The sequence below is a fragment of the Rhinolophus sinicus genome, linkage group LG02 (assembly GCF_036562045.2).
Source record: "Rhinolophus sinicus isolate RSC01 linkage group LG02, ASM3656204v1, whole genome shotgun sequence".
In the NCBI taxonomy this organism is placed as follows: Eukaryota; Metazoa; Chordata; class Mammalia; order Chiroptera; family Rhinolophidae; genus Rhinolophus; species Rhinolophus sinicus.
The window spans coordinates 173,228,626-173,254,615 of record NC_133752.1 but is presented as its reverse complement, the minus strand read 5'-3'; the positions used below and the strand labels follow the sequence as shown (position 1 = coordinate 173,254,615).

The 25,990-nt window shown below is 40.0% G+C and overlaps 1 protein-coding gene across 1 annotated transcript; it reads left to right on the top strand.

Moving 5' to 3' along the window:
* The first annotated feature begins 1,408 nt into the window (after positions 1-1,408).
* Positions 1,409-13,956, top strand: DDX47 (DEAD-box helicase 47). Its single transcript, XM_019744770.2, has 12 exons — positions 1,409-1,549; positions 2,243-2,336; positions 5,887-6,075; positions 6,330-6,401; positions 6,607-6,725; positions 7,321-7,392; positions 7,538-7,654; positions 8,201-8,347; positions 9,110-9,247; positions 11,232-11,302; positions 11,822-11,951; positions 13,394-13,956. Exons 1-12 carry the CDS (start codon positions 1,466-1,468, stop codon positions 13,523-13,525), a joined length of 1,365 nt encoding a protein of 454 aa, XP_019600329.1. The 5' UTR covers positions 1,409-1,465; the 3' UTR covers positions 13,526-13,956.
* The last annotated feature ends 12,034 nt before the right edge of the window (positions 13,957-25,990 follow it).

Sequence of the window (25,990 nt, the reverse complement as noted above, 5' to 3'; positions counted from 1 at the left end):
TTAGTCTAGAGTCCTGCAGGGTGTGAGCTGAGCCTACTTCTCTGACCTCACCCCACCTTGTTTTGTTGTTGCAGACACTATGATTCCTAAATGAGGGCCTTTTTTGGCGAGGTGGTTGGAAGGCCCTCAGGCACACTGAATTTTTTTTAAAAAATTTTTATTTCCCAATTACAGTTGACACTCAATATTATATTAATTTCAGGTATACAGCATAGTGGTTAGACATTTATATAACTTACGAAGTGATCCCCCCAATAAGTCAGGCACACTGCGGACAGTGCTCAGGTCAAGGCACATTGTCATCACAAGTGCCCTTTCTTGCTTTGTATACGTGTCGTCTTTTATCCTCAGTTTCCCAATTCCTCTCCTTCTACTAACAACCGTTCTAAAATGTTTAAAGTGTATTTTTCTGTTTGTATGTGTTTCAGCAGAAGCTGATATCTTGTGGGCATATATTTTAAATGTACACGATATATTTTATACTTTTCTCACTCAAAACGAGGTTTTTGAGAGATAGCCATATTGTTATGGGCATGTTTGTTCACACCCCGTACACATTTTAACTCTCCACTCTCCCAGTGACAGACAGCACTTGCTTCCATCTCCCCACCGAAATACTGCTGCAATGAACACCCCAGCACCATGTGAGAACCTGCAGGCTGGGCCACAGGAGGGTGTTTGCTGGGCACAGGGGGTACAACATACTGACTGAATTTGCCTCAGTGGTGGCAGACTGCTTTCTGGAACAGCCTCACCAGCTACACACTCTCAGGCCCTTTGCACTCGCTGTTCCCTCAGTCTGAAATTACTAACTGTCTGCTGGGCTCTTAAAGGGACTTCTGCTCATCAGCGAAGTCACAGCTCAAATATCACTGCTTCAGAGAGGTCTTCCCCAGTTTTGCCGTTATGCCCACAGCTCACCTCCCCACGTTACTCTCCATTATTTTTACTTCTGTTACATCACAGCACTTTGCACAATTTGAAAGGATCTATGATCACTTATTTATTATCTGTCTTCTTCACGAGGGCAGAGGTCGCCGTCCTGATCACTAAACGTCTAGCATAGCCTTAGCATATGGTAAGCACTCAACAAATACTTTAATAAACGAATGAGATTATAATAAATAGAACTATGATATCAACCTGTTTAAAACTCTGTGGTTAGAAAAGCGAGGAACATAACGGGTGTGAGAGGTGAGGAAAGCTTTTTAAAAGGGCCTAAAGGGCAGACTGGAGGCCCTGGTCAGCCGCTTCTGTACTGGACTCAATTCCACAAGTCCACACGCTTATATGCAACCCTAACTTTTTCACTACATTTCCATGAAGGCGCACTCTCCCGGTCGGCTGGTGCAAAGCCCGGCAAGCCCACAGGGGGGCGCCCAGAACACGCCTTCAAGGGAGAACTACGACTACATTTACCGGCGTCCCGCGCGCCGCCGATCCACTTCCGGAGCCTGCGGACGACATGGCGGCGCCCGAGGAGCACGATTCTCCATCTGAAGACCCCCAGCCGGCGGTGGAGGAAGAAACGAAAACGTTTAAAGACCTGGTGAGAGGGGATGACGCTGGCTTCTTTTTGTACTGCTAGCGCCAGGCGCAAGCAGAGACCGGTTGCCTTAGGTCCCAGCTGCTGGAGTGCAGAAACAGCGGGGGCCTAGCTTAGGTTTCTGGTTTCCCCCAGGATTTCTGAAGCTCGAGTTGCGGACGCGCACCCTTAGCATCTGAGTTTGGCTGGTGGGAGGGCTGCCGGTCCTGGAGAGCCCCCATTTGCGCTCTTTTTCGTTTTGGTGTGGCGATGTTTGTCTCTGTCGTACTTGGCGGCGAATCGGCTTTTAAAAATATTTAAAATTTTTATTTAGATATTTTGGGCTTTGGAATACGATATTAAACCAGGTATGAATTCTGACCTAGTCTCAATAGAGGCAACTTGTTACCCCTCTGTGCCTCACCTTCCGCATCTGCAAACTGGGGACAATACCTCATAGAATTGAGGATGAAATGAAATTATACATGTAAAGAACTTGGCTTTGTCTCTGGTAAATGGAAGGTGTTCGTTAAGTCTTGAGCTACTGTCATAGTACTTATAGAGCAGACTGAGTAGGAGCACAATAGAGAATTACTGTTTGAATCCAAGTGTAAGGAATTCACATGTAACCAGGAAGGTGGCTCTGACAATCATTTAATTAGGAGAAAGGCAAGTGTGTATTGTTCTTTGCTAAAGCGTGTTTTTCTGAATTCTAAGGGTGTGACAGATGTGTTGTGTGAAGCTTGTGACCAGTTGGGATGGACGAAGCCCACCAAGATCCAGATTGAAGCTATTCCTCTGGCCTTACAAGGTAGGTTAAAATGAAATGTGTGGCCTGGTACAGACTGAATACGGTGCTGTACTCAATTAAATACTTAGCACTTTTGAGGCATATTTCAGTGAAATAAAAATACGGTCACTAAAGATACAAAGTTTGTGGTTTATTGGCCTTTGAAAAAGTACTCCAATTACTGAGCTTACTTTCTATAAGGGGGTTTAGTGTCTGCAGCAGATGCTGGCTTTAAGGGAGCAGTGGATTAAAGTGTGTTAACAAGAAACTTGTTAGAAATTATGAATCAGTAAGTGCAGATTTACATAAGGGTGTCTGGGAGCTAGGTTAGTATCCAGAGGTTTTGAGAGCTTGTGCTGTGAGACATGTTTATCAGATTTGCGGAAGAATGTTTAAAGTGTTGGCTGATGGGAGTGAAACTAACAAGATGAACTTTAATAGGAATACAGGTGAAGTCTTATTCTTAGACTTCCAAAACTTCATAGGACTTGGGTGGGTGGTAAAGAGACCCAGAAATGTTAACTGAAATTTATTAAGATTCTCAGAGAAAGTGAATTAGTCTTATCTATATTATTATAAGAGGAGGGTGACATTTTTGGGGTTTCTTATCCCTTTGAGAATCAAATAGAAAGATTTTCTTCTCAGAAAAAGTGTGTAAATATATCTACACATAAAAATTTCCCCTTGCCCTGAATTCCTCTCCCACAAGTCCCAGGTTAAAAACTCCCGAACTAGCTTTAGAGAGAGAACAGTACTTTATTTTGCATTGTTTAGAACACACCTAGAATACTATCAGTTCGGGTGCCAGTTTTCAGAGACCAACTGAGCAGCCGTAAGTGTGGTGTAGTATCAAGAATAGCCACAAATAGTTAAAGGAAGTGAGTGCATAGTCTGGAGAAGAGTAGAGTTAGGGGGTAAGATGTGATAATTGGCTTTAATGATTTGAAGAGCTGTCATGTGGAAAAATAATTAAGTTATTCTGTGCAATTCCATTTGTTTCTTCCATAAATACTTAACTAAGTAGCTGATACAAGTATAAAGCACTGGGAATTAAGATTCCACCCTCTTCAAGAGCTTGCAGTCTAGTAGGAAACAATTATAAATTTATTACAAGGTGAACAGGGACATGAGGAAATTACATTCAAAGTGCACTGAGGGAGTAGAACAGATTACCTCTAATTGGAACGTATTAAAGAAAATTTCTTTCATTTTTTTGGCAGGGGAGGTTGGAAAGACATTTGAGCCAAAGCTTGAAGACTGAATAGGATTCATACATGTACATATGATGGGAGGGGAGGACTTTTTGGCATAGGGAACGGCATGAAAAAAGCCCAACGTGGCTGGAAGACGTGGGGATAGGTGGAGACTCGCAAGTACTTAACAGAGTGGTGGGAAAGATCGGTCAGGTGATGGGGGTTGGATCAAGAAGGACTTAAATGCTGGGTAAAGGAATTTGGTCCTTGCTCCATAGGCAGTGGAGCAACTTTAGAGATTATTTGTTAGTAGAAGAATGAAATCCTTAGTTATATCCTCGAAAGATTAACCTCAATGAAAGAAAGAAAGATTAATCTCATAGCTGTGTAAGGTAGCAGGTAGGAGGTCACTGCAGCAATTTTGGCAATAAATAATAGCTAGGGTAGTGGTAGTGAGAATGAAAAAGAGAAAGTGATTTAAAAAAAAAAGAATCATCATCATTTTATAACCATATTGTTGACGTGGAAGGCAGGGGGTGGGGAAATCTCATATTGCAAGGTTCTAGCCCTGGTGTTTAGAACACATTATTGATGTACCAGTGATATAAAAAGCAAGCATAGGAGGAAGAGTAATTTCAGGAAAGATGAGTTCAGTTGGGAATAATTTCAGGTATTAAAGAGATTCACTTGATTAATGCATCGTTGGAATATAGGGATTAAAGCTTGAGTGAGAGGCCAGAACTGGATATAGACATCGTGTCCAACGAGGTTGTAGCTGAAAACTGTGCAAATGGGTGAGGTTGCCAGGTGAAGGCGAGAGAGGATAGAGAGGAGGATCGGTAGAGGGTTGACGATCATGAGAGTACAGTTTCACACAAATGAGGTCAGGGAGAGTGTTTCAAGGAGGGGATAGTAAACACTATCAACTTGTTTAGAGAAGTGGGGAGAGTGAGGACTGTATAACGGCCACTAGTGGGGAAGAAGTCGCAGCGGTCAGCAGTGCCAGGGTTGCTTTCAAATAACAAAAAGAAGGGCTGGTGCATTCTGACTTTTTCTTGCTTAGCCTGTGATGTAGGTGGGATGAAGGAAGGAAAATTCGGTGGTTTTGGTAATTCTAAACTTATTCATAACGTTTTCAGTCAAAAGTTTGTATTTAATGCAGAGAAAATAGGACTCAGTGAGAGATCACCAGGGATTTAGTAACTGACATAGTCACCATGGAAAATGTATTTATTCTTATTCTTGAGCTTGTTTCACTTTAATGAGCAGTTTGCAAATGCTTCACTTGAATCTATAGAGTCTGGCCCAAAGCAAATGATTTAGCTAAGTAAATCTAACAAAGCTTTTCTCTTTGTTGTTTTCTCATTCTCACTTGTTCCTATCCTCACCGCCTTGCCTCAGTTCAGACCCCCATCATAGCTCCTCTGGGATCCTAACTGAGCTCTTTCCTGCGTGTTCCCCGTTCTGGTTGTGTAGGTTTTAGGAACAGTCATGTTCAGGTTAAATTCAGGTTACTTCAGGGAAAGGGTTTATTTTCGGGTTAATGTCTAAGTAAGGCAACCTCAGCAGTTATACAGTCAAGGAAGCATGGGAGCCTCAGCCGGGGGGGTCTTCTCTCAGTAGGAAGCTGCCCACTGGGCACTGTTCTAGTGCTCATGGCTTGGGAGTTAATTTCCAAATCTTATCAGTAGTGTCTTGATTGGAGATAACCATGGGGGCCTATTCTTAAGGAGTTACAACATTCTTCCCTCGGAAGGAGCAGTGCGAATGGTCTGCACTGTTAAGCTCCTTTGCTCCTAGGGTTTATCTTCCTACAGAATAGCATTGGTCATGATACTCCTTGCTTCAAATCCTTCAGTTCCTCTCTTAGAGGAAGACATAAAACTTAGGCATGGCATATGTGTTTCCTTTCTAGCTTTATTCTTCTTCCTTTCCCTCTTAAGACATCTGTGTTGCAGCAACATTGTACTTCTCACTCTCCCTAAGCAAGCTGTGTGGGCGTTAAAGCCTCCATCCTCCCTCGTCATACAGGAATGTGCTTCCTTTCCTTCTTGGCTTGTTTCTGGATTTAATGTACCCATCACCTCTGTTAGCCTTTCCTGACTCCTTAGGGCAGTAAGTGACTCCTTCCTTTGTGTTCTCACTGTATTTTGCTTTATGTTAAAGTCCTTATCATGTTATAACGTATTTGTGTATCTCATCCCTGGATTTTGAGCTTATCTGGGGTAAAGACCATGTTTTCTGTCTATTGAACCTTCCTCTCCTCCCAGTTCATCAAATATTCAGTGTCTGCTTTGTGCCCAGCATTGTGTCATTTTAGAAAAAAGGGGGAAATGCAGAGAGAATTTCTTTGCTAGTAGCTGTTTTCTTTCTTCTAGGTCGTGATATCATTGGACTGGCGGAAACTGGCTCTGGAAAAACGGGGGCCTTCGCTTTGCCCATTCTGAATGCGCTGCTGGAGACACCCCAGCGTTTGTTTGCCTTAGTTCTCACCCCCACCCGTGAACTGGCCTTTCAGATTTCAGAGCAGTTTGAAGCCCTAGGATCTTCTATTGGAGTGCAGAGTGGTAAGCGTCTGAGAGGAAAGGAATCTTAGGGTTTCTTCACAACGACAATGAGTGTGAAATGAGAGTAGAAGGAAGTATTTTAGCACAAGTTTATTGATCTAAAAGAGCTGATTTGGTATTTTAGCTTGGGGGTAAGTGGTAAATTTAAGGGAAGAAGAAATTTAAGTAGAAATCCAGTATTGGCTTTAAAAGCTGTCCTATGAACTGTGGAAAAATTTAAAGATATCTTTTCTATGTTCTTTTTATTTCTGTAGCTGTGATTGTAGGTGGAATCGATTCAATGTCCCAATCTCTCGCCCTGGCAAAAAAACCACATATAGTAATAGGTGAGTGATTAACAAAGGTAGGACACTGGCAGTGATGAATTGGAGAAAATCTACCAGTGTTGGGTGTAACTTACTTGGTGTGGAAAGACTTTGAAGAATGGATTTTTGTAATCCTGTTTAATTTTGGGGGGAGGGGGGAGGCTTGGTAACTGTCTTTCTTTTTTCATGGTTCCTAAACATTGCTCTTGTCAACCTTTCTCGGTAGCAACTCCTGGTCGACTGATTGACCATTTGGAGAATACAAAAGGTTTCAACTTAAGAGCTCTGAAATACTTGGTCATGGATGAAGCAGATCGCATACTGAATATGGATTTTGAGACAGAGGTGAGCTCTCAATTTCTTTCCTCCTCTTAGAGCATCTCAAATGCCCTGTTAACAAAACTCAGTTCATTGCACACCTGCTTTATGTGGAGCAGTGCGCCAGCATCTGCCGATCTAAGCATCTCTGCTGCCTTTTTTCATTCTCAGTGCTCTTCCCCTTGGCAGTGCTTCAGCATCCTCTTTAGAACATAGTCTGGCTCCGGTTTCAGAGATGAGAAATAGCAAAACCAGATTTTCTTTTCCATATAATTTGATTTAGACCTTTACCGTAAACCTTGAAATACCTGTTCTCTTTGATGACCTTACTCATCATAGTTTATCTAATTGGTTAATACTTATTCTTGACTTTTCTTTTAGATTAGTTCTAATCTACTAATCTAAACTGTTCTTTTCCCTGAATTGCTTTTTTTTTTTTTTTACACAGCATCTGGTGTGGTATCAGATAGTAAATGTTAGCTGAACTGAATTGAATTTTTGAGTCCCCATCTCCCCCAGTGATGTATTTAGTTTGTTGCTCTATTCTCTCTCCTTCACAAAGAGGATTTGCAGGTGACCCGTCTAAGTGTGAAATTGCTACCCTTTCCTCTTCGTGCCTTAGGTTGACAAGATCCTCAAAGTGATTCCCCGAGATCGGAAAACACTTCTCTTCTCTGCCACCATGACCAAGAAGGTGACATTTTCTAGCACTTCTGTTTTCTTCCTTATAAGAATTGAAATGAAATTAAATTAAATGAAAACAATAATAACAATAACAATAGTAAAAATAGAAGGGGCTTTCTGTTTTCAGTGTACAATACCAGGTTTTTTTCCTTTAGGTGCAAAAACTGCAGCGAGCAGCACTGAAGAATCCTGTGAAATGTGCTGTTTCGTCTAAATACCAGACGGTTGAGAAATTACAGCAATATTATCTTTTTATTCCCTCCAAATTCAAGGTAAAGTGTTTACTTTGATCATTCCTGCCTCTCCCTCTCCTTCCTCACCAAAGCATCTGAAAATGTGTCAACTCTTGATTAGCTAAGAGCTGTGCTACAGATTGGAGCCCTTGTTTGTTCTAGGGCCCGTGCTGTGCTTATAGTTATCGCTGATAAAGTCAAACATTCTGGGAATTCACAAATTAAATAAACTTTCATAATGAAGTCATGATATAACTCCTGCCCAACCCCACCCTCGAGGTAGTTTTTCTTGTGTGTGCTTATTATATGGCTTTTTTGTAGTCGAGGGACCCTAGGCTTGTGCTTTGATGGAAGGACTTTTCCTGGTTGCTGAGCACAGATCTCCTTGTGCTTGGCTTCAGGCTGTATGTGGAATTCATGGTGAAGAGATGATAGTGCCAGTTAAGGAGTGCAGAGGTGGCAGCTGGAGGTCTGGATGGTGGCAAAGCAACAATAGGCTGAGTCTTTTGTGTAATTTATATGCCCAGGACTCCAACCTTTTCTTCCAGGTTCAATTACATATATTGTTTTGGGTTTGTAATTTAGGATACCTACCTGGTTTATATTCTAAATGAACTGGCTGGAAACTCCTTTATGATATTCTGCAGCACCTGTAATAATACTCAGAGAACAGCTTTGCTACTCAGAAATCTTGGATTCACTGCCATCCCTCTCCATGGACAGATGAGTCAGGTACAGATTCTTTGGCGTCATTAGTGGTGGACGGGTGGCATGAGAAATAAACATAGCAGTAGATTTATGCAGTAACAACACAAGACATTAATGCATCTTCCCGTAATTGTTCTGATTTTGTGGGCTTTGACGTATTGCTCTGGATGCCTGCTTCCTCCATTCAGGACAGCAAGAGGCCCAGATCAGGGTGTCCCATGGGCAGTTGTCTGGTGTGGGAATGGGTCTCTTTAGCCCTGCTGGTAATACCGTGTTTCCTCGAAATGCAAAAATTAATAAGAACTGGTCTTATTTTAACCTAAGACCGGGTCTTATATAATATAATGTAATATAAGACTGGGTATAATACAACGTAATGTGATATAATATATAATGTAATATAATATAACATAACAAGATAATATAACACTGGGTCTTATATTAATTTTTGCTCCAAAAGACGCATTAGAGCTGATGGTGCGGCTAGGTCTTATTTTCGGGGAAACACAGTAGTGATTCTCTGGCCTCTAATGACTTTTAATAAATAATTTCCCAATTATCTTTCTATCATGTCAAGTAATCTCCACTTCACATTAGTATTTTCTAGCCTTAGTCTTAAATATTTTTTGTTGCTTCCATGTTTCCTTTTGATCTGTGAAGTCCAGTCTGGACTTAGGGGGAAGAATCCTTTTAAAAATTTCTGTCTCTTATTTATTGTGTCTAGTCCATTTGTCTTGGATTCCAAGATTCCCTAATTATTTTCATTTCTTTCCTTCATCATCTCAGAGCAAGCGCCTAGGATCCCTTAATAAATTTAAGGCAAAGGCTCGTTCCATTCTTCTAGCAACTGATGTTGCAAGCCGGGGTTTGGATATACCTCATGTGGATGTAGTTGTCAACTTCGACATTCCTACCCATTCCAAGGTGAGTTCTGTGGCTGACCTGACTTTCTAGTCCCAAAATGTATTTCTTTCTTTCTTTCTTTTTTTTTAAATTGAGGTAAAATTGAGGTATAATATTATGTTTTAGGTATATGACATGATTCAATATTTGTATATTGCAAAATTATCATCTCAATAAGTCAACATCCATCACCACACAGTTAAAAATTTTTTTTGTGTGCTGAGAACTTTTAAGATCTCTCAGCAATTTTCAAATATGTAATACAGTATTATCAACTACAGTCACCATGCTATACGTTACATGCCCAGGACTTAACTTATTTTATAACTGGGAATTTGTACTTTTTGACTCCCCTTTACCCATTTTACTTTCCCACTCTCCACTCCCCACCTCTGGCAACCACCAAACCTGTTTTATGTATTGGAGCTCAGTTTTTGTTTTTGTTTTTAGATTGCATATATAAGCAAGATCACCATATTTTGCCATGTATAATGCACACCCACATTTTTGGCCCAAACTTTTAGGGAAAAAATATCTTTCGTTTTAATTTTTTAATTAAAAATTTTATTTGTTTACATTTAGGTACTTGTTTTTTTGTATTAAAGTAATTTTAGCATTTATTTTTTAACATATTATGATACAAGAAATTTTATGTAAAACAAGTAATCACAAAACACAAGAGCACATACAAGGTACAAGAAATTTTATGTACCGGTAATAAATTTACGATATTTATGCATCATAGAAGGCCAAAAAAATCTTCATCGTTGGAAGTCCGTCGTAAGTTCAACAAAACCATCGTATTCTAGGTATCATTTTGTATAAGAATGTCATTGATTTCTAGAGTTACACTTTTAACTCATAAGCATAAATAAAAGAATTAAAAACATTTATATAGATACGGAATTAGTACTACCAATGTATAAAGTGCATCCTTATTTTTCCCTCGCAAATTTGGGCAAAATGCACATTACACATAGCAAAATACAGTATATGGTATTTTGTTTGTCTCTGTCTGATGTATTTCACTTAGCATGATGCCCTCAGGGTCCCTCCATCTATATTCCCATAAATGGCAAGATTTAATTCTTGTCTCATTGCTGAGTAATATTCCATTATTTCCAGAGTGTATTTCTTAATGAAATGTTTTCTGTCTTTCCTTAGTTACGACATTTTTGTTTTGTTTTTGGTCCTTGATTTAGTCAAGTATCAAAAACTGGGGAAGCTCCTGATTTATTCATTCTCATTTTGCACATGTCTGGGGATATAATATTAACAAATGTGAATAAAGACAGAGGTATTCGATCCTCACAGTCATAGGGACAGATGCAGCACACAGTCTCATTTCTTTAGAAGTGACAGTTTGTGGTTCCTAGTGTGTCTCAGGATTTCTCAACCTTGGCACTACTAACATTTGGGGCCAGTGAATTCTTTGTTGTGGGGACTGTCCATTGCATTATAGGATGCATAGCAGCATTCCTGGCCTCTACCCACAGGTGACATTGTGGCAATCAGATACGTTTCCAGACTTTTCCAAATGTTCCCTGGGGAGTACAAAACCGCCTCTGGTTGAGAACAGCTGGTGTCTCTTGGCTTTGTACTTAACTGCTGTAGACACAGCGCTGCCTCACTTGACTGCTGCAATAACCACATTTCTACCCAATTTATAGATAGACACTGAGGTTCAGAGAGCTCGTGTGACTTGCGGACAGTTGTGTAGCTGGTGGTGATAAAACCGAAGCTTTGACCCAGGTCTGCCTCTGATCCAATGCTAACGCTGTGTAGATCTGTCTCTATAGAGGAAATGAAAAAATGGGGTTCATTTGGTACTGCAAGGAGAATAAAAAACATGAAGTAGATTTATCTCAACAAATTGCCCAATCCGTTTTTCTTCGTGTTCCAATACAAATCTGTTTTCTTTCAGAGGTTTGCAATAAGACTTTACGTACTAGTTTTTTAATTTATAGTCCATATAACTCAAATTTATTGACCCTTTTTGTTTCAGGATTACATCCATCGAGTAGGTCGAACAGCTCGAGCTGGGCGCTCTGGAAAGTCTATTACCTTTGTCACACAGTAAGTAAATGGGACTTCAGGGGCAGAGTTGTGTAGAGAAAAGAGCAGACTGACTTGGAACCTGACTCTGCCATTTACTATAATAGTTACTTAACCTCCCTCACCCGATTTTCATCATTTTTAAAAATGGAAATAGTAATACGTACCTAGCAGGGATTTCATGAAGATTAAAGATGGGAGATATATATGTAAAAGAGCTAATGTAGTATTTGGCATATACAAGGAAAAAGCAACCCTCTTATTTCTTTCAACTGCTAGAGCTGGAGAGCAATGACCTTTCCCTCAACTCAGAGAGTTAGAATAAACTATTTCTGATTTTGTTTTTAAAGGAACACATTTTGTGCACCCAAGTCTTTCCTGGGAGTCAAGACTATGTTGGGTGATTTTCTAATGGGCTGTGTGCAGACAATTGCATTTAATCAGTGTTCTGAAAAGGGACAATAGACTCCATACAGTTTGAGAATGGGCTGACATTTGCATTGTCAGTCAACCAAAGCCATGCCGATTTTCCTTCTTCAGATATGATGTGGAACTCTTCCAGCGCATAGAACAATTAATTGGGAAGAAACTGCCCGTCTTTCCAACACAGGATGATGAGGTTATGATGCTGACAGAACGTGTGACTGAAGCCCAAAGATTTGCCCGAATGGTATGCAACTTATTGTTTCACCAGCTTCTATGCAAATGCTATTAACTGTGTGCTAAAAACTGTATTGCATTAATTCTAGTAAACTGCAGGCGCTGAAGAGTAGTTTATTCCAAATTTAAGATGAGCATGCTAAAGAGAGATGGAGGTCCATCATTAGGCCATACAACTTAGTGGTTGAATCAGAGTTTAGACTCAGTCTGACCGCAGTGACCACATTCTTAGCTGCTGCTTGTGTTTTCACACATGACAAGGAAACCTTTGGGCTTGAGATCAGAAGACCAGCTGTGAGCTGGGGCAGTGCCTGACCTCTCAGAATCCGTTCCTGACCTGTGAATTGGGAATAATACTCACAGGGTGGTTTTATGAGCACCAGATAAGCTGCTATAAACTGCATAGTTGCTAATGGTAGCAACCATGTATTGGAGATAAGAAGATTCTAAAGGAGAGTGCTTGTAAGTGAGTGGTCTCTGCTCCTCGGAGTTCTGGTCTGAGGGATGGGAAACGGGTGCCTTCTGAGTAGCTGAAGTGTATACTTGTTTTTGTTTTTCTTCCAACATGGAATTCTTTGTTTAGTATTTTTGTTTATAAAAGTATTGCATGTGCATTGGGGGAAGATTCAGAAAATATAGAAAAGATTAAAAGCGTGAGTGAGACAAATAAGCCACCTGCCACAGAATCGCTGGTAACCTTTGGCTGTTTTTTTCCGTTAGCTATAATTAGACTTTATCTAATTTATATGATTAGCAGCTTTTGATTTCAGCAAATATGGATCCATGTGATCATTTCATAATGGTTACAAAGAATTCTGTTATGACTATGTAGCATGATTTACATTGATATGTTTTTTCAGATTTTTTTGTATTTTAACTAGTACTGGCTGGGATGAACATCTAGGATATATAGCTTTGTATACTTGTCTTGCTTCCTTAGAATAAAATCCTAGAAGTAGAATTGTTGGGCTGAGGTAGATATATATATATATATATATATATGTATATATATGTATATATATGTGTGTATATAATATATATGTGTGTGTGTATATGTGTGTATATATATATATATATATATATATAAATATAGTTAAAATTCGAATTTAGACAGAATGCCCCATTACCCCTTTAGAAAAGCAGTACCAGTTTATATTGTCAGCGACAGGATATGTGATTGTTCTCACGCCTTGACCAGCACTAGGCATTGCCATTCTCTTAAATCTTTGCTAGTCTGCCATGTGAAAATAATAGCTTATTGTTTTAATTTCCATGTCTTTGATTACTAACAAGGTTAATATTTTTGGGTATTAGAATTTTGGTTTTATTCCTTTGCCAATGTGAAGTATTGGGGCATTCCTCAGTGTTTGATTTTCAGCAGGGGAGACCAGGATGTGTCAACCTCAATGACAGTAGTTCATTTTTGACCCTGTCCTTTGTGTTTTCTTGCAGGAGTTGAGGGAGCATGGAGAAAAGAAGAAACGTCCACGGGAAGCTCCTGGGGACAACGATGACACAGAGGGTGCTATTGGCGTCAGGAACAAGGTGGCGGGAGGAAAAATGAAGAAACGGAAAGGCCGTTAATCTCTTTTATAAAGACTTGTCTGCCTTCTGTTCTGTAAAAGGGGATTAAAGAAGAGAAAGAAATCTCCTCCAACAGAGTTCTTCGGACTGAAATCTGTCAGAATTATGTCCAGAACCTGCTCAGCCGATTCAGTAGTTACTCCCTTTCCATGTGTTGGAGTTTCATTCTGCAGAATAGTTTTTGCAGTGCTCGTGTCAGATGATTACTGTTCAGCTTTGGTTCCCTGCTCATGACATGAGTAGGAGGTGCTCTGTCACTTCACACAGACCTTTTGCTTTTTTCAGCTACACATCAAGATTGAAACACTTGACCTGTAATTATAAAGGAAAGAATCTTCTCCATCTATAAAATGGTGATACTTAAGCAATCTCAGCTTGTGCTTCATTAGACTGAATGTGAAATAATAAATTTAAATATTAATTTTAAAAGATTCAAACTTCTTGAAGACCTTATAGGTTAAAGGACTATAGACTTAACTAAGATCTTGTTCATAGGTAAGAAACTGACTGTGGCTGTTACAGGGCAAATTCATTGGTGTCCTTAATTTAAGATAAACGTTATTTATGACTTTAAAAATTAATCAGCAAAGGAACAAGATGATGGATGGCTTTGAAAGGAAGTTCTGCTTAAAAGGAGGTTGGTTGTATTTTCTTGGGGATGGAGCAAAGTCCATAAGTAAGACTATAGTGTCTCTTAGATTCCTAAATAGATTCACTTCCCTGGCTTCTCGGCTTAAGCAGGTAGTTAGGAAGACTAGTTCTTACATAGACTCTTATCCCCAGGTGACTAGAGTAAAATCAGGAAGCATCACAAATACAGGGGAATCTCAAGACTCAATTTCATCCACTGTCGTTGGTGCCCACTGAACAATATTTCCTTTCTTTTGTCCCCATCTATTGGTTGATTTAATTCAGAAGATGTAAAGCTGGCCATCAGCTCCTGGGGAGGAAGTGGACATGGTCACTGCAGGGACCGGTGGGGTCGGGGGGAGTTGATGGACATCAGAAACGACTGAGCTTCGCCATCGTGTGCTCTGACGGCTTTTGCACATGGGAGATGTCTAATCATTTTTATTGAATATAGCAGTTTTATTAGAAGAGGGCGTGTCTGAAGCGGCAGAACCAGGTGAAGCGATTCCAGTGGCTTAAGATTGAGAATGAGTTTTGGCAGAAGAGAAACTTTCCATGTTCATTGTAATGGAAAAGTGCATGGTTCAAGGATTGTGTTTCTTAGAGTCACAGTGTCCGCTGAGAAGTGAAAAGTAGATGTCAGTAAAATTCCCTGGTCGTCAGGTGTGAACTGTTGATTGCAGGAAGATCTTTGTAAATATAGGGGTAGGGTGCTTTCTGCCACATGTATCCTACGATGGGTGCCCATGGATAAGGCATTTAAAGTTAATTGGAACCTAACACATGGCTTATTTTGTTGTTTAGTTTGCTCCGAATTTCTTTGCTACCCATTATGGTGCATTTGAGTGAAGGATAAATTAGAACAGCCAGAAGGCAGTAAAAAAGGAGAGGCAAATGTTTTGAGTGGAGGCCAGACTTGTGACTATTTGTTAGGAGTTGTGCCTACCACTGGAAGCTAATTCTCACTAATGTCACATTTTCTTAATGTGACTCTTCAGGGTGGCTTAAAATAATGGCAACTCTCTCTGAGCCAGTGGGTGACAGCAAATAGATGGTTGCTGTTTCAACTCAGTGGAGGACCACAGAAGCAAGCTGAAATTGAATTGGGGTGTGGGTAGTGGGTAAGATGGATGAGGAATTATCCTGAAGGAGTCTGAACTTTCTAAATACGCAGGGTCTCTCACTGAGGGTCTGGACCCCTGAGGTATGTGCATATTTCTGGGGAGACTAAAAAGCTTAAAACTGCTCTAAAGCCTAGTTGTTGTCTCTAAAGTATATACTTAATTATGCTTTCCTAGGCTGGGAAGATGGGACATTATGGGGAGAAATGGGAACAGTGTGTCTTCAAGTGTATTAGTAGGTCCAGCCCACAAACGAGTCCCAAACAGAACAAGTGGAGATGTCTTTGTGAAGGGCATGAGGCACAGAAATAAATGAATGTGATCCATTAGTAAACGAGGACACCTTTGTGGGTTTGTGCCGTTATTCAGAGCTATTTTTTTTTTTCCAGATTAGTAAGTGGAACATTTTATTAGATGCTCCACAAAGAATAACATATGCATAGCAGAGCTGTTATGCTCTCTTATCCTCTAAGGCAAGGTTGTGAAATCTTGCTTCTGAAACCTTTATTGAGGTGTGTATTAGTTTCCTAGGGCTGCTGTAGCAAAGTACCACAAACTGGGTGGCTTACAACAACAGAAACTTACTGCCCCCCCAGTTCTGGCGGTTGAAAGTCTGAGATCGAGGTGTTGGTAGGCCATGCTCCATCTGAAACCTCTGGAGAAGAATCTTTCCTCACCTCTTCCTAGCTTCCGGTGGTTGCTGGCAGCGGGTGTTCCTTGGCTCATGGCAACATAACCCCAATCTCTGCCTCCATCTTCACATAACCATTGTGTGTCTTCACGTGGCCTTCTTACAAGGATACCAGGCATTGGATTTAGGGTACACCTGAACCCAGTTTGACCTCATCGTGACTATTAGGTTGGTGCAAAAGTAATTGCGGTTTTTGCAGTTACTTTTAACCTGTTAAACCGCAATTACCTTTGCATCACCCTAATAATTACAGTTGAACCATGAGCAACATGGGTTTGATCTGCACAGGTCCACTTAACACTCGGATGTTTTTCAATAAATTAACAGTTGGACCTCTATCCCCAGGTTTCGCATCTGTGGAGTCAACTAACTGGATTGAAAACAGTATTTGCGATCCAGGGTTGGGAATCCATGGATGTTGTGGCCCAACTGTATGCTTTCTATACCATTTTATGTAAGGGATTTGAGATTCTGCGGATTTTGGTATGGGGGGTGGGGTTGCCTGGAACCAATTCCCCATGGATACCAAGGGACGAGTAGTTAATTTGGGGGGGAGTCAAAGTTACATGTAGATTAACTTTGACTTGGGTAGGTTGCACCCCTAACTCCTGTGTTGTTCAAGGGTGAACTGTATATCCACAAAGAGCCTATTTCCAAACAAGGTCACATTCTGGGGTCCGGGTCGATGTGAACTCTGAGGATACACTGTTCAACCCAATACAAACTTTGTGGCCTCCTACGCTCTTTGGGGTTGAAGATTGCATTGTGGAGTAGAATGGTAGAGTTGATTACGAGGAGAATGGAGAAAAGGCAGGAGATAGGTTTTAGAAATGGTGGGAGGGGTAGAAATATTGATGTTTAAACTGACCTCTCTTAAATAAAATGTAAGTTGTCTTTGCAGTCTAGGTACGAAAGGCTCTAGTTTAGGAGTAGGGAAGGAGACCTCTGCCCTTTCTTCTACTCCCTCCCGTCTGGGCATAATTCCTTAGTTCGCTTTTCTTGATGTAAGAAACAGCTTCAAACAACCAACCAACCTCTCACCCTTTCCCAATGGCAAACAACCTGACTTAAGACTTACAGCGCATATTCAGTAATCATGTAATGCTGGCCCAGAGAAAAATTTCCCCTTATTTCTCACCTGAATCATGCAGCCACTTTATGCAGTATTCATTGTATCATGGATTCATGATACTAGCTAGCCTGGTTTTACCTCATCTGTACAGAGCGAAGGTGAGATGAAGAAAACACCTGCGCCTTATGAAGGGTTCCTAGGACCCAGTGAGCAGGTTTCAGTTGGAGAGGCTATTCCAGGCGTCAGGCCCAGGATTCCAGGCACTTGAATTTAAGGGCACTCTGAGGGAATTCCAGTGGTTGCCAGGAGGGGTCTAGACTCAACTAGATCATGATGATTCTCAGCCCCTAAAAAATGTAATGAATATCCTACAACTTGGCTGACTGTATCACGACATCTGGCTTAACAGCCAGTGTTTTCCAGCTTCTAACCTGCAGATATATCAAAAAAATCTAAATCAGATACTCTGTCTTCCCCACGTCCTTCCAAGGCCTGGGAAATGGGACCAGAATGAACCACAGGCAGTGGTATTGGTTACAGAAAGCGAAGGCCTCCAATTTATCAAAAGCAGGTAACAAAATAACATCAAGAAAGTATGTTCCAGAGACTTGAATACAAAATTAGAGAATTTACAAGGAGTTTTAATCCACCTAGTTCTTAAGGTGAAATCTAGCCTGAGGGCAGATAATGAATCAGGGTGTGAGTCACCCCACTTTGGCTGGAATGACAAGAGACCCAGACCTTAGCACTAGAGATTCAAGGGTTACCCACACCCACATTCCTTTTCATGCCTCACCTGTCCCAGGTATGCAGTAAAACTCCAGCTAAAAATAACTGCAGAAACCTGAACTCTGAGAAATAGCACTGAACAGTCTCACCTAGAGGAAAGAGCTGATTCGTGCCAAATGGAAGAGACAGGAAGAAAATGGGCTCATGTAAAGACCATGTAATCTCTAGGATGTGGGCCCCGATGTCTGCTCGTATTCTTGAAGTTTTTATCTGCTTTTAGTTATCCTTCCACTTGATACTTTCCACAAAATACTGCCCTTCATGAACCTGTGGATGCCATCTAGGAGCTGGCCGAAACCAGAGGGATGGGAGAATTCAGCGAAGTGCGGGGAAGTGTTAGTCAAGAGACCTGTTCACTCTGTTGCTTTGTGATCTTGTGTGAGTGTTACTGAACCTCCAGTTCTCTGATTTGTTAATAGGGAAATAAGACCATCTATCTCTATCCATCTCACTCAGAATCTTGAACCTAGTTTTATTTTATTTTTAAATTCTATTCCTTCCATCCCTTCCTCCCTGCTACACTGTTTCCCCGAAAATAAGACCTAGTCGGACCATCAGCTCTAATGCGTCTTTCGGAGCAAAAATTAATATAAGACCCGGTCTTATTTTACTATATATAAGACTGGGTCTTATATTAATTTTTGCTATAAGACCGGGTCTTATATTAATTTTTGCTATAAGACCGGGTCTTACATTAATTTTTGCTCCGAAAGGAGCATTAGAGCTGATGGTCCAGCTAGGTCTTATTTTCGGGGAAACAGTTTATCCCAGCACCTGTGCCAGGTATGTGGAAGACAATACAGAAGAGAAAAAAGGCAGATGCTGTCTTTGCCGAACTCTTAACTGGATCAATCTTAGCATTGTGTTGTGATCGTGCTAGAGAGCAGCCCTGCTTGCCACAGCTCATTCACAGATGTAACTAAGATCTTGCAGGGTCCAGCACACAGGGAATGTTTAGTATTTGTCATTTTCTGAACTGTACTCTGTGTCGACAGCTTTACATGTGTTGCCTCTAGTTCCTTGAACAATCCTGAAAGGTGGATATCATTGTTGCTATTAGGAACTTTGGAGCCAGACTGTCAGATCTGCTCCTTACTAGCTGTGAGACCTAGGGCCAGTTAGTTATTCAACCTCTTTGTGTTTCAGTCTCCTTATCTGGAGAAACGGTAATATATCTACCTTACAGGGTTGTGAGGTTTAAATGAACTGCACTGTGTGGCTCATCGTAATGATTAATAAGTGTTAGCCATTATAATTATCGTTATTATTACTGTTATCACAGATGAAGAGTGGCTGAGTAGCTTGCCCAGGTTGTACAGGTGTCAAGGGCCTAAGTAAAAATTGGAAGCCAAATTTGGTTTCATGCCTCTATACATACTGTGTACACTATGTTTATATGTGTATAAATTTCATGTTATGTTATTCAGTAAGTGCTTATTGAATGAATGATTAAACCATCATTTATAATATATTTTTTTCCTTTGGAAAAATATCTTCCGCATAACAAATAAGTGTTACACAAGGAGCTTTCAGACTCCAACCTCTTCACATAAGTCAGGGAGCCAAGAGCGAGAACATGACATTTTCATTTCCACCACTAGATGGCAGAAGGAAGAACAGCTACCCCTGAAGGGGAAGTTTTCATTTTGAGCGGTGATTATTAGTGAGCAGTGACAGACGCTGTGGCTGATTTAAAAAGCTCTTTGTGTAATGTTTGGCCCACAGTGACGAAGGGGTGGGGGTCAAGGTGGGTATGAGAACTACTTACAGGTATTTGAAGGGTGTCAGCCTTCAAGAAGATCTACTAGGTTGTCCCAGAAGATGGAGACTGGGAAAGTGAAATAAACTGAAGTTCAGATACAGTAAAAGAACAGGTTGCGTTCCACTATTATCTCTTCTTCACCGTCCCATTCAGTGTTTTCACCTTGTCTCCTACAAGCAGCTTTGTTCTTTTCACAGTCTCTCCTTCTGGGATTTTGATGAAGCCACTGCCCTCTGCTTATGCCCTCCCCCAACCTTCACCCCAGTCTGTAACCTAGAAGTACCGTTAAATTCTCAGAGACCTTAATCCCTTTCCATTGTCTCTAACTCCATCAAGTAAGCTTCGTCCACAGCTCTCACTGCTCCATCAAATATGCTTGGTGCTAGTCAGCTGGTGAGCCATCTGTTTGTTGGTTCTGTCCTAAAGACAAGTCTTTCAGCTCCAAGTGGTGGGGAATTGTCCCCCTAGTGCTGAAAGAATATTAGCCGCAGTCAGGTGTGGTGGTCAGAGATACTGGGCTACCTCCACTCCTCTGTTTCTGTGCTGGCTCTTTTCTCCCAACATTCCTTTTGGGGAGGAGTCTACTCCTGCTCCACACCTGACCTCTTAGGAACTCTCTAACCCAAGCTATTAAATCCAATGCCAACTCCCAACCAAAATCCTTGTTTTCTGGATGAGTCAAGAGAGTGGGGACCATGAGAAGGTTTCTTATTTGATGTATTTGTCTTTGTACATTTGAAATGGTTTGCTTGTGATTCTTTCCAATAAGGCCGTGGAGAGCCTGCTGTGCTAAGCATGGCTAGGTGCTTGCCATCCAGTATTTCATTTCCTGGAGGAAATGAGTCATTTCTTGAGGAAACACTGAAAAGCTTGTTTGTGATATTTTAAAACCACAGCCTGGTCATTCCTTATTCTGTTTCTTCCTTCATTTCCTAAACTCATCCATGGGTGTTCAGGAACTTTGCAGGGTGGACTCGCTTGCAAAATGAAGTAGAGGTGTGGTCGCATCAGAGTTAATCTATGGCTTCTGTTTCTAATTCACTGATTTTGGTGGAATTCAAAGGCCTAGAGGTGAGAAGCAAGTGGGAAAGACGCCCTGCTCCCCCAGAGTTTTATATTTTCACCAAGTCTGGAAAATGAGTGTTTGACATTTGGACTCTACCATAATATTCATGTGGAACCTCACACAAAATCAGAATGTTAGGGTTTGACGGGACCATGGTGATCAACCAGATTGTTCATTTTCCCTTTGAGGATACATAAGGGAATTATGTGTATGTTTATCAGTTTGTGTATATTTTATAATGTGTAGGTTTGTGTATGTGTTACAATGTGCTCTTGTGGTTATAGGTCTTTAGAGAGATACACTAAAGTAGACTCTTAGTCTTCAAAAAAGTTCTAGTGGAATTTTGTTTATAATACCTGCCCAAGGAAAAAAACGTTTGCTTTTCAGGACTAGTGTCTTACAATTGGAGTCTCCTTTTTGAGACTAGTGATGAAAGATGTTCAGGGACAAAAGTGTGTTTTCAATCACCCTGGTTAGTCTAACTAATTTTTCTAATAAATGCCAGTGTTGTCCCCAGCCAGGTTCTAAGTGCTGTCTCGGGACTTACTGTACAGCTAAGTCCAGTTTCTTATCTCACCTCTTCAGCATTTTATCCAATTCATGTGTGATCGCCAAGGGCATCCTGGAAGGAGGCAGAAAGCCCCATAATGACAATTTCAGGCTGAGAAGTTTATGTGGGAATGGGAGAAGAGAAGCCCGTGTTTATATTGATCACCTGGGGAGGGTGGAGGGAGAGAAGTGTATCATGTAAGATTTATAGCCGGACATAAACTTCCGAGTTTTATGGTCCTCAGCAGCAGTACAGTCATTTCCTGCCCCTTCTCCTCCACTCTCCAGACTCCCTGAGTCACTCACTGGCCAGAGGCCTGCTCATCTCTTCCCCATGGCCTAGAGGAGTGGTTTCCGCAGTGAGACGGATGCATCTGGGGAGTGCCTGACAGCTTGCTGGGGTGCGGGAAGAAGATACAGAAGTTTTACTTATGTTTATTTTCACTCATCCTTTTCTAATTTCTATTTTTGTATATGTTTTTTAATGTGCATAAGTATTATAATAACAATTTAAAATAAATATATACAAAAATGGAAGTATATTTAGAATGTTATATTAAATAAGGGTACACCATCAGGAAAATTGAGACTAAAACCCTAGGAAATTATTCTGACAGCAGTCCTTTAAAAGAATTACTTTTATGTTTCAGCCTGAAATTAATTTTCCAACAAAACTTTGATATAGACTTTCTTTTAAAGACTTAAGCTTTTTAGAGCAGTTTTAGGTTCACTGCAAAATTGAGTGGAAGGTGCAGAGGTTTCCCATGTACCCCCACCCCCCCACACACAGCCTCCCCCATTACCAACACCCCCCACCAGAGAGGTGCATTTGTTACAATCAGTGAACCTACACTTACAGTCACCCAAAGTCCATAGTTTACCCGAGGCTTCACTCTTGCTGTGGGTTTGGACAAATGTACAATGACATGTATCTACCATTATTGTATCATGCAGAGTATTTTCACTGCCCTAAAAATCCTCTATGCTCGGCCTCGTCATCCCTCCCTGCTCCGCCAAACCCTGGCAACCACTGGTATTGGTATTGTTACCGTCTCCATAGTTTTGCCTTTTGTAGAATGTTGTGTAGTTCGAATCATTACAGTATCTAGCCTTTTAAGATTGGCTTCTTTCACTTAGTAACATGCATTTAAGGTTCCTCCATGTCTTTCCATGGCTTGATACCTCATTTTTTTTTTTTTTTTTTTTTGCGTTGAATAGTATTCCATTGTCTGGATGTATCAGTTTAGCTATTCACCTGCTAAAGCACGTCTTGGTTGCTCCCAAGTTTTGGCAGTTTTAAATAAAGCTTCTATAAACATCTACATGCAAGGGTTTCCCCCCACTTTTTCTAATGTGGTAAAGACTCATAAAATGTACTATCTTAACCATTTTTAAGTATACAGTTCTGTGATATTAAATAATTTACATTTACATTGTGCAACCACTACCACCATCCATCCCCAGAACTCTTTCATCTTGTAAACCTGAAACTCCTTACCCCTTAAACAGTAACTCTCCATTCTCCCCTCGCCCCAGCCCCTGGCAACCACCATTATACTTTGTCTTTATGATTTTGACTAAGTATCTCATCTAAGTGGCATCAAACAGTATTTGTCATCTTGTGACTGGCTTATTTCAGTTAGCATGGTGTCCTCAAGGTTCATCCATGTTGCAGCATATTGCCGAATTTCCTTTTTAAGGCTGGACAATACTCTGTGGTATATATAGACCACATTTTGCTTATCCATCCACACTGGGGTTGCTTCCATGTTTTATATTGTGAATAGGCTGCTATGAACATGGGTGTACAGATATCTCTTCAAGACCTGCTTTCAATTCTTTTGGGTATATACCCAGAAGTGGAATCTCTGGATCATATGATAACTTTATTCTTAATTTTTTAGAAGCACCAAACTTTTCCGTAACTGTTGTACCGTATTACATTCCCACCAACAGTGCATAAAGGTTCCAGTTTCTCTACATCCTTGTCAACACTGTTGTTTTCTGTTTTTCTGATAGCAGCTATCCTAATAGGTGTAAGTGCCAAACTCATCACAGGCTTAGTTTGTTCTTTTTCTAGTTCCTTAAGTTGTAAAATTAGGTTGTTGATTTTAGATCTTTTTTTTTTTTCCTTCTCCATCACTTTTCTTTATCATGTCATTGTATTTAAAGTAGATTTCTTATAGGCAACATACCGTGTTTCCCTGAAAATAAGGCCGGGTCTTATATTAATTTTTGCTCCAAAAGACACATTAGGGCTTATGTTCAGGGGATGTCATCCTGAAAAATCATGCTAGGGCTTACTTTCTGGTTAGGTCTTATTTTCGGGGAAACACGGTATTATTAGGTGTTTTTTTTTTGTCTACTCTGACAGTCTCTGTCTTTTAATTGGTGTTTTTAGACCATTCACATTGAAAGTGATATAGTTATGTGAATGATTATCATGTGTAACTGTTTTCTGACCATTGCATTTTTCCTTTGTTTCTATTTTTATCTTCTCCTCTTTTGGCTCTCTCTCTCTTTTTTTTCTTTTTCCCCACTTTCTTCCACCTCTCCCCGCCTCACTCCGGTTTAAGCCGTTGTTTCTCAGTCTAGTTGTGTAGGACACAGCTCCCTGGCCCATGCTGGTGTTATGAGCCTTGCGCTACCCCTGGCTGAGGCAGTCGGTCTCCAGTAGTTGGTCGGCCACTCACAGCGGCTCACGGCAGCTCTCGCCGGCTGCCAGCGTCTCATGATGGCTGCCGACCTCAGCGTTAGGAGCACAGCGCTCCAACCACCTGAACCACTGGGCCGGACCTTTTTTTTTTAATGTATTTATAGCTATACATTTCCCCCATGACACCATTTTCTGTGCATTTCATAAGTTTCATTTTCATTCATTGCTAAGTTGTGTTTTCATTTTCATTCATCTCTAAGTATTTTCTAATTTCACTTGTGAATTCTCCTTTGATTGATTGGTTGTTTTAAAAAAAGTATTGTTTAGTTTCTATAATTTTGTGAATTTTCCATTTTGTTATCAATTCCTAACTTTATCCAGTTGTGGTCAGATCATACTTTGTATGTATACTTTGTATATCTATGTTTTTAAATCTATTGAGACTTAATTTGTGGCCTAACATATGGTCTATCCTGGAAAATGTCCCCATAAGCACTTGAGAAGAATGTGTATGTTGTTGTCGGGTAGCGTGCTGTGCATATGTCTGTTAGATCGTGTTGTTTTACTGTGTTGTTTGAGTCCTCTTTTTTCTTATCTTCTGTCTGATTGTTCTGTCCATTACTGTGAGTGGGGTATTGAAGTCTCCAACTGTTATTGTAGAAACGTCTGTTTCTCCCTTCAGTTATGCTAGTTTGGACTTCATATATTTTGATGGTCTGTTATTAGGTGTAAATGTTTATAATTGTTATATTTTCTTGGTGTATTGAACTGTTCATTAATATATAATGTCCTTTGTTACTTATAACTTTTTTTGATTGAAAGTCTTTTTTGTCTGGTTATTAGTATAGAAACTCTGGCTTTCCTTTGGTTACTATTTGGATGGGATATCTTTTTTCATCTCTTTACTTTCAACCTGTTTGTGTCCTTGGATCTCAAGTGAGTCTCTTGTAGACAGCATACTGTGTTTCCTCAAAAATAAGACCTAGCCTGACCATCAGCTCTAATGCATCTTTTGGAGCAAAAATTAATATAAGACCGGTCTTATTTTACTATAATATAAGACCTGGTATATAATATAATATAATATGATATGATATGATATGATATGATATGATATGATATGATATGATATGATATAATATAATATATAATATAATACAATATAATATATAATTAATATAATATAATTAATATAATATAATTAATATAATATAATTTAATATAATATAAAATACCGGGTCTTATATTAATTTTTGCTCCAAAAGATGCATTAAAGCTGATGATCCAGCTAGGTCTTATTTTCGGGGAAACAGGGTAGAGTTGGATCATGTGTTTTTATCCATTCTGCCAATCTTTCTCTTTGGAGATTGTCTTTGGAAGGTTTAATTCATTTACATTTAAAGTGATTACTATTAAGTAGGGACTTAGTTCTGTCATTATGCTATTTGTGTTTTATGTGACTTATGGCTTTTTTGTCCCTCATTTCCTGCATTACTATCTTCTTACATGTGTAGTTGATTTTTTATAGTTTAATGTAAATTCCTTTATCATTTCCTTTTGTGTATATTCTGTAGTTTTTTTCTTTGTCTTCACCATGGGATTAAAGTTATAAAACTCTAATTTGAATTTATACCATCGTAATTTCAATAATATTCAAAAACTGCTCCTTTACAGCTCTATCCCCACCCCTTTTGGTTTTGATGTCACAAAGTACATCTTTATACATTGTGTGTCCCAAAACATAAGCTAATCATTCTTTTAAGTGCATTAGTCTCTTAAATTATGTAGAAAACAAGATTTGGAGTTACAAACAGTTATATTAATACTAGCTTTTGCACTAATATTTTTTTCTTTAAATGTATTTAGTCTGTTAAGTCAAGTAGAAAACAAAAAGTGCAGTTACAAACCATTGTTACAATAATTACTAGCTTCTGTAATTGCCCAGGTGTTTACCTTTACTGAGATCTTTATTTCTCCATATGTCTTTGAGTTACAGTCTAGTGTCCTTTTATTTCATCTTTCAGGACTCTTTTAAGCATTTCTTGCAGAGTAGGCTTAGTGGTCATGAAGTCCCTTAGCTTTTGTTTATCTGAGAATGACTTAATTTCTCTCTGACTTTTGAAGGATGG

Bases quoted from the DNA above. Each gene is read 5' to 3' on its own strand.
- DDX47 (XM_019744770.2), top strand. From the start codon at position 1,466: ATGGCGGCGCCCGAGGAGCACGATTCTCCATCTGAAGACCCCCAGCCG. The intron at 2,337-5,886 runs GTAGGTTAAAAT...TCTTTCTTCTAG, and splicing joins TATTCCTCTGGCCTTACAAG to GTCGTGATATCATTGGACTG. The intron at 11,303-11,821 runs GTAAGTAAATGG...TTCCTTCTTCAG, and splicing joins TCTATTACCTTTGTCACACA to ATATGATGTGGAACTCTTCC.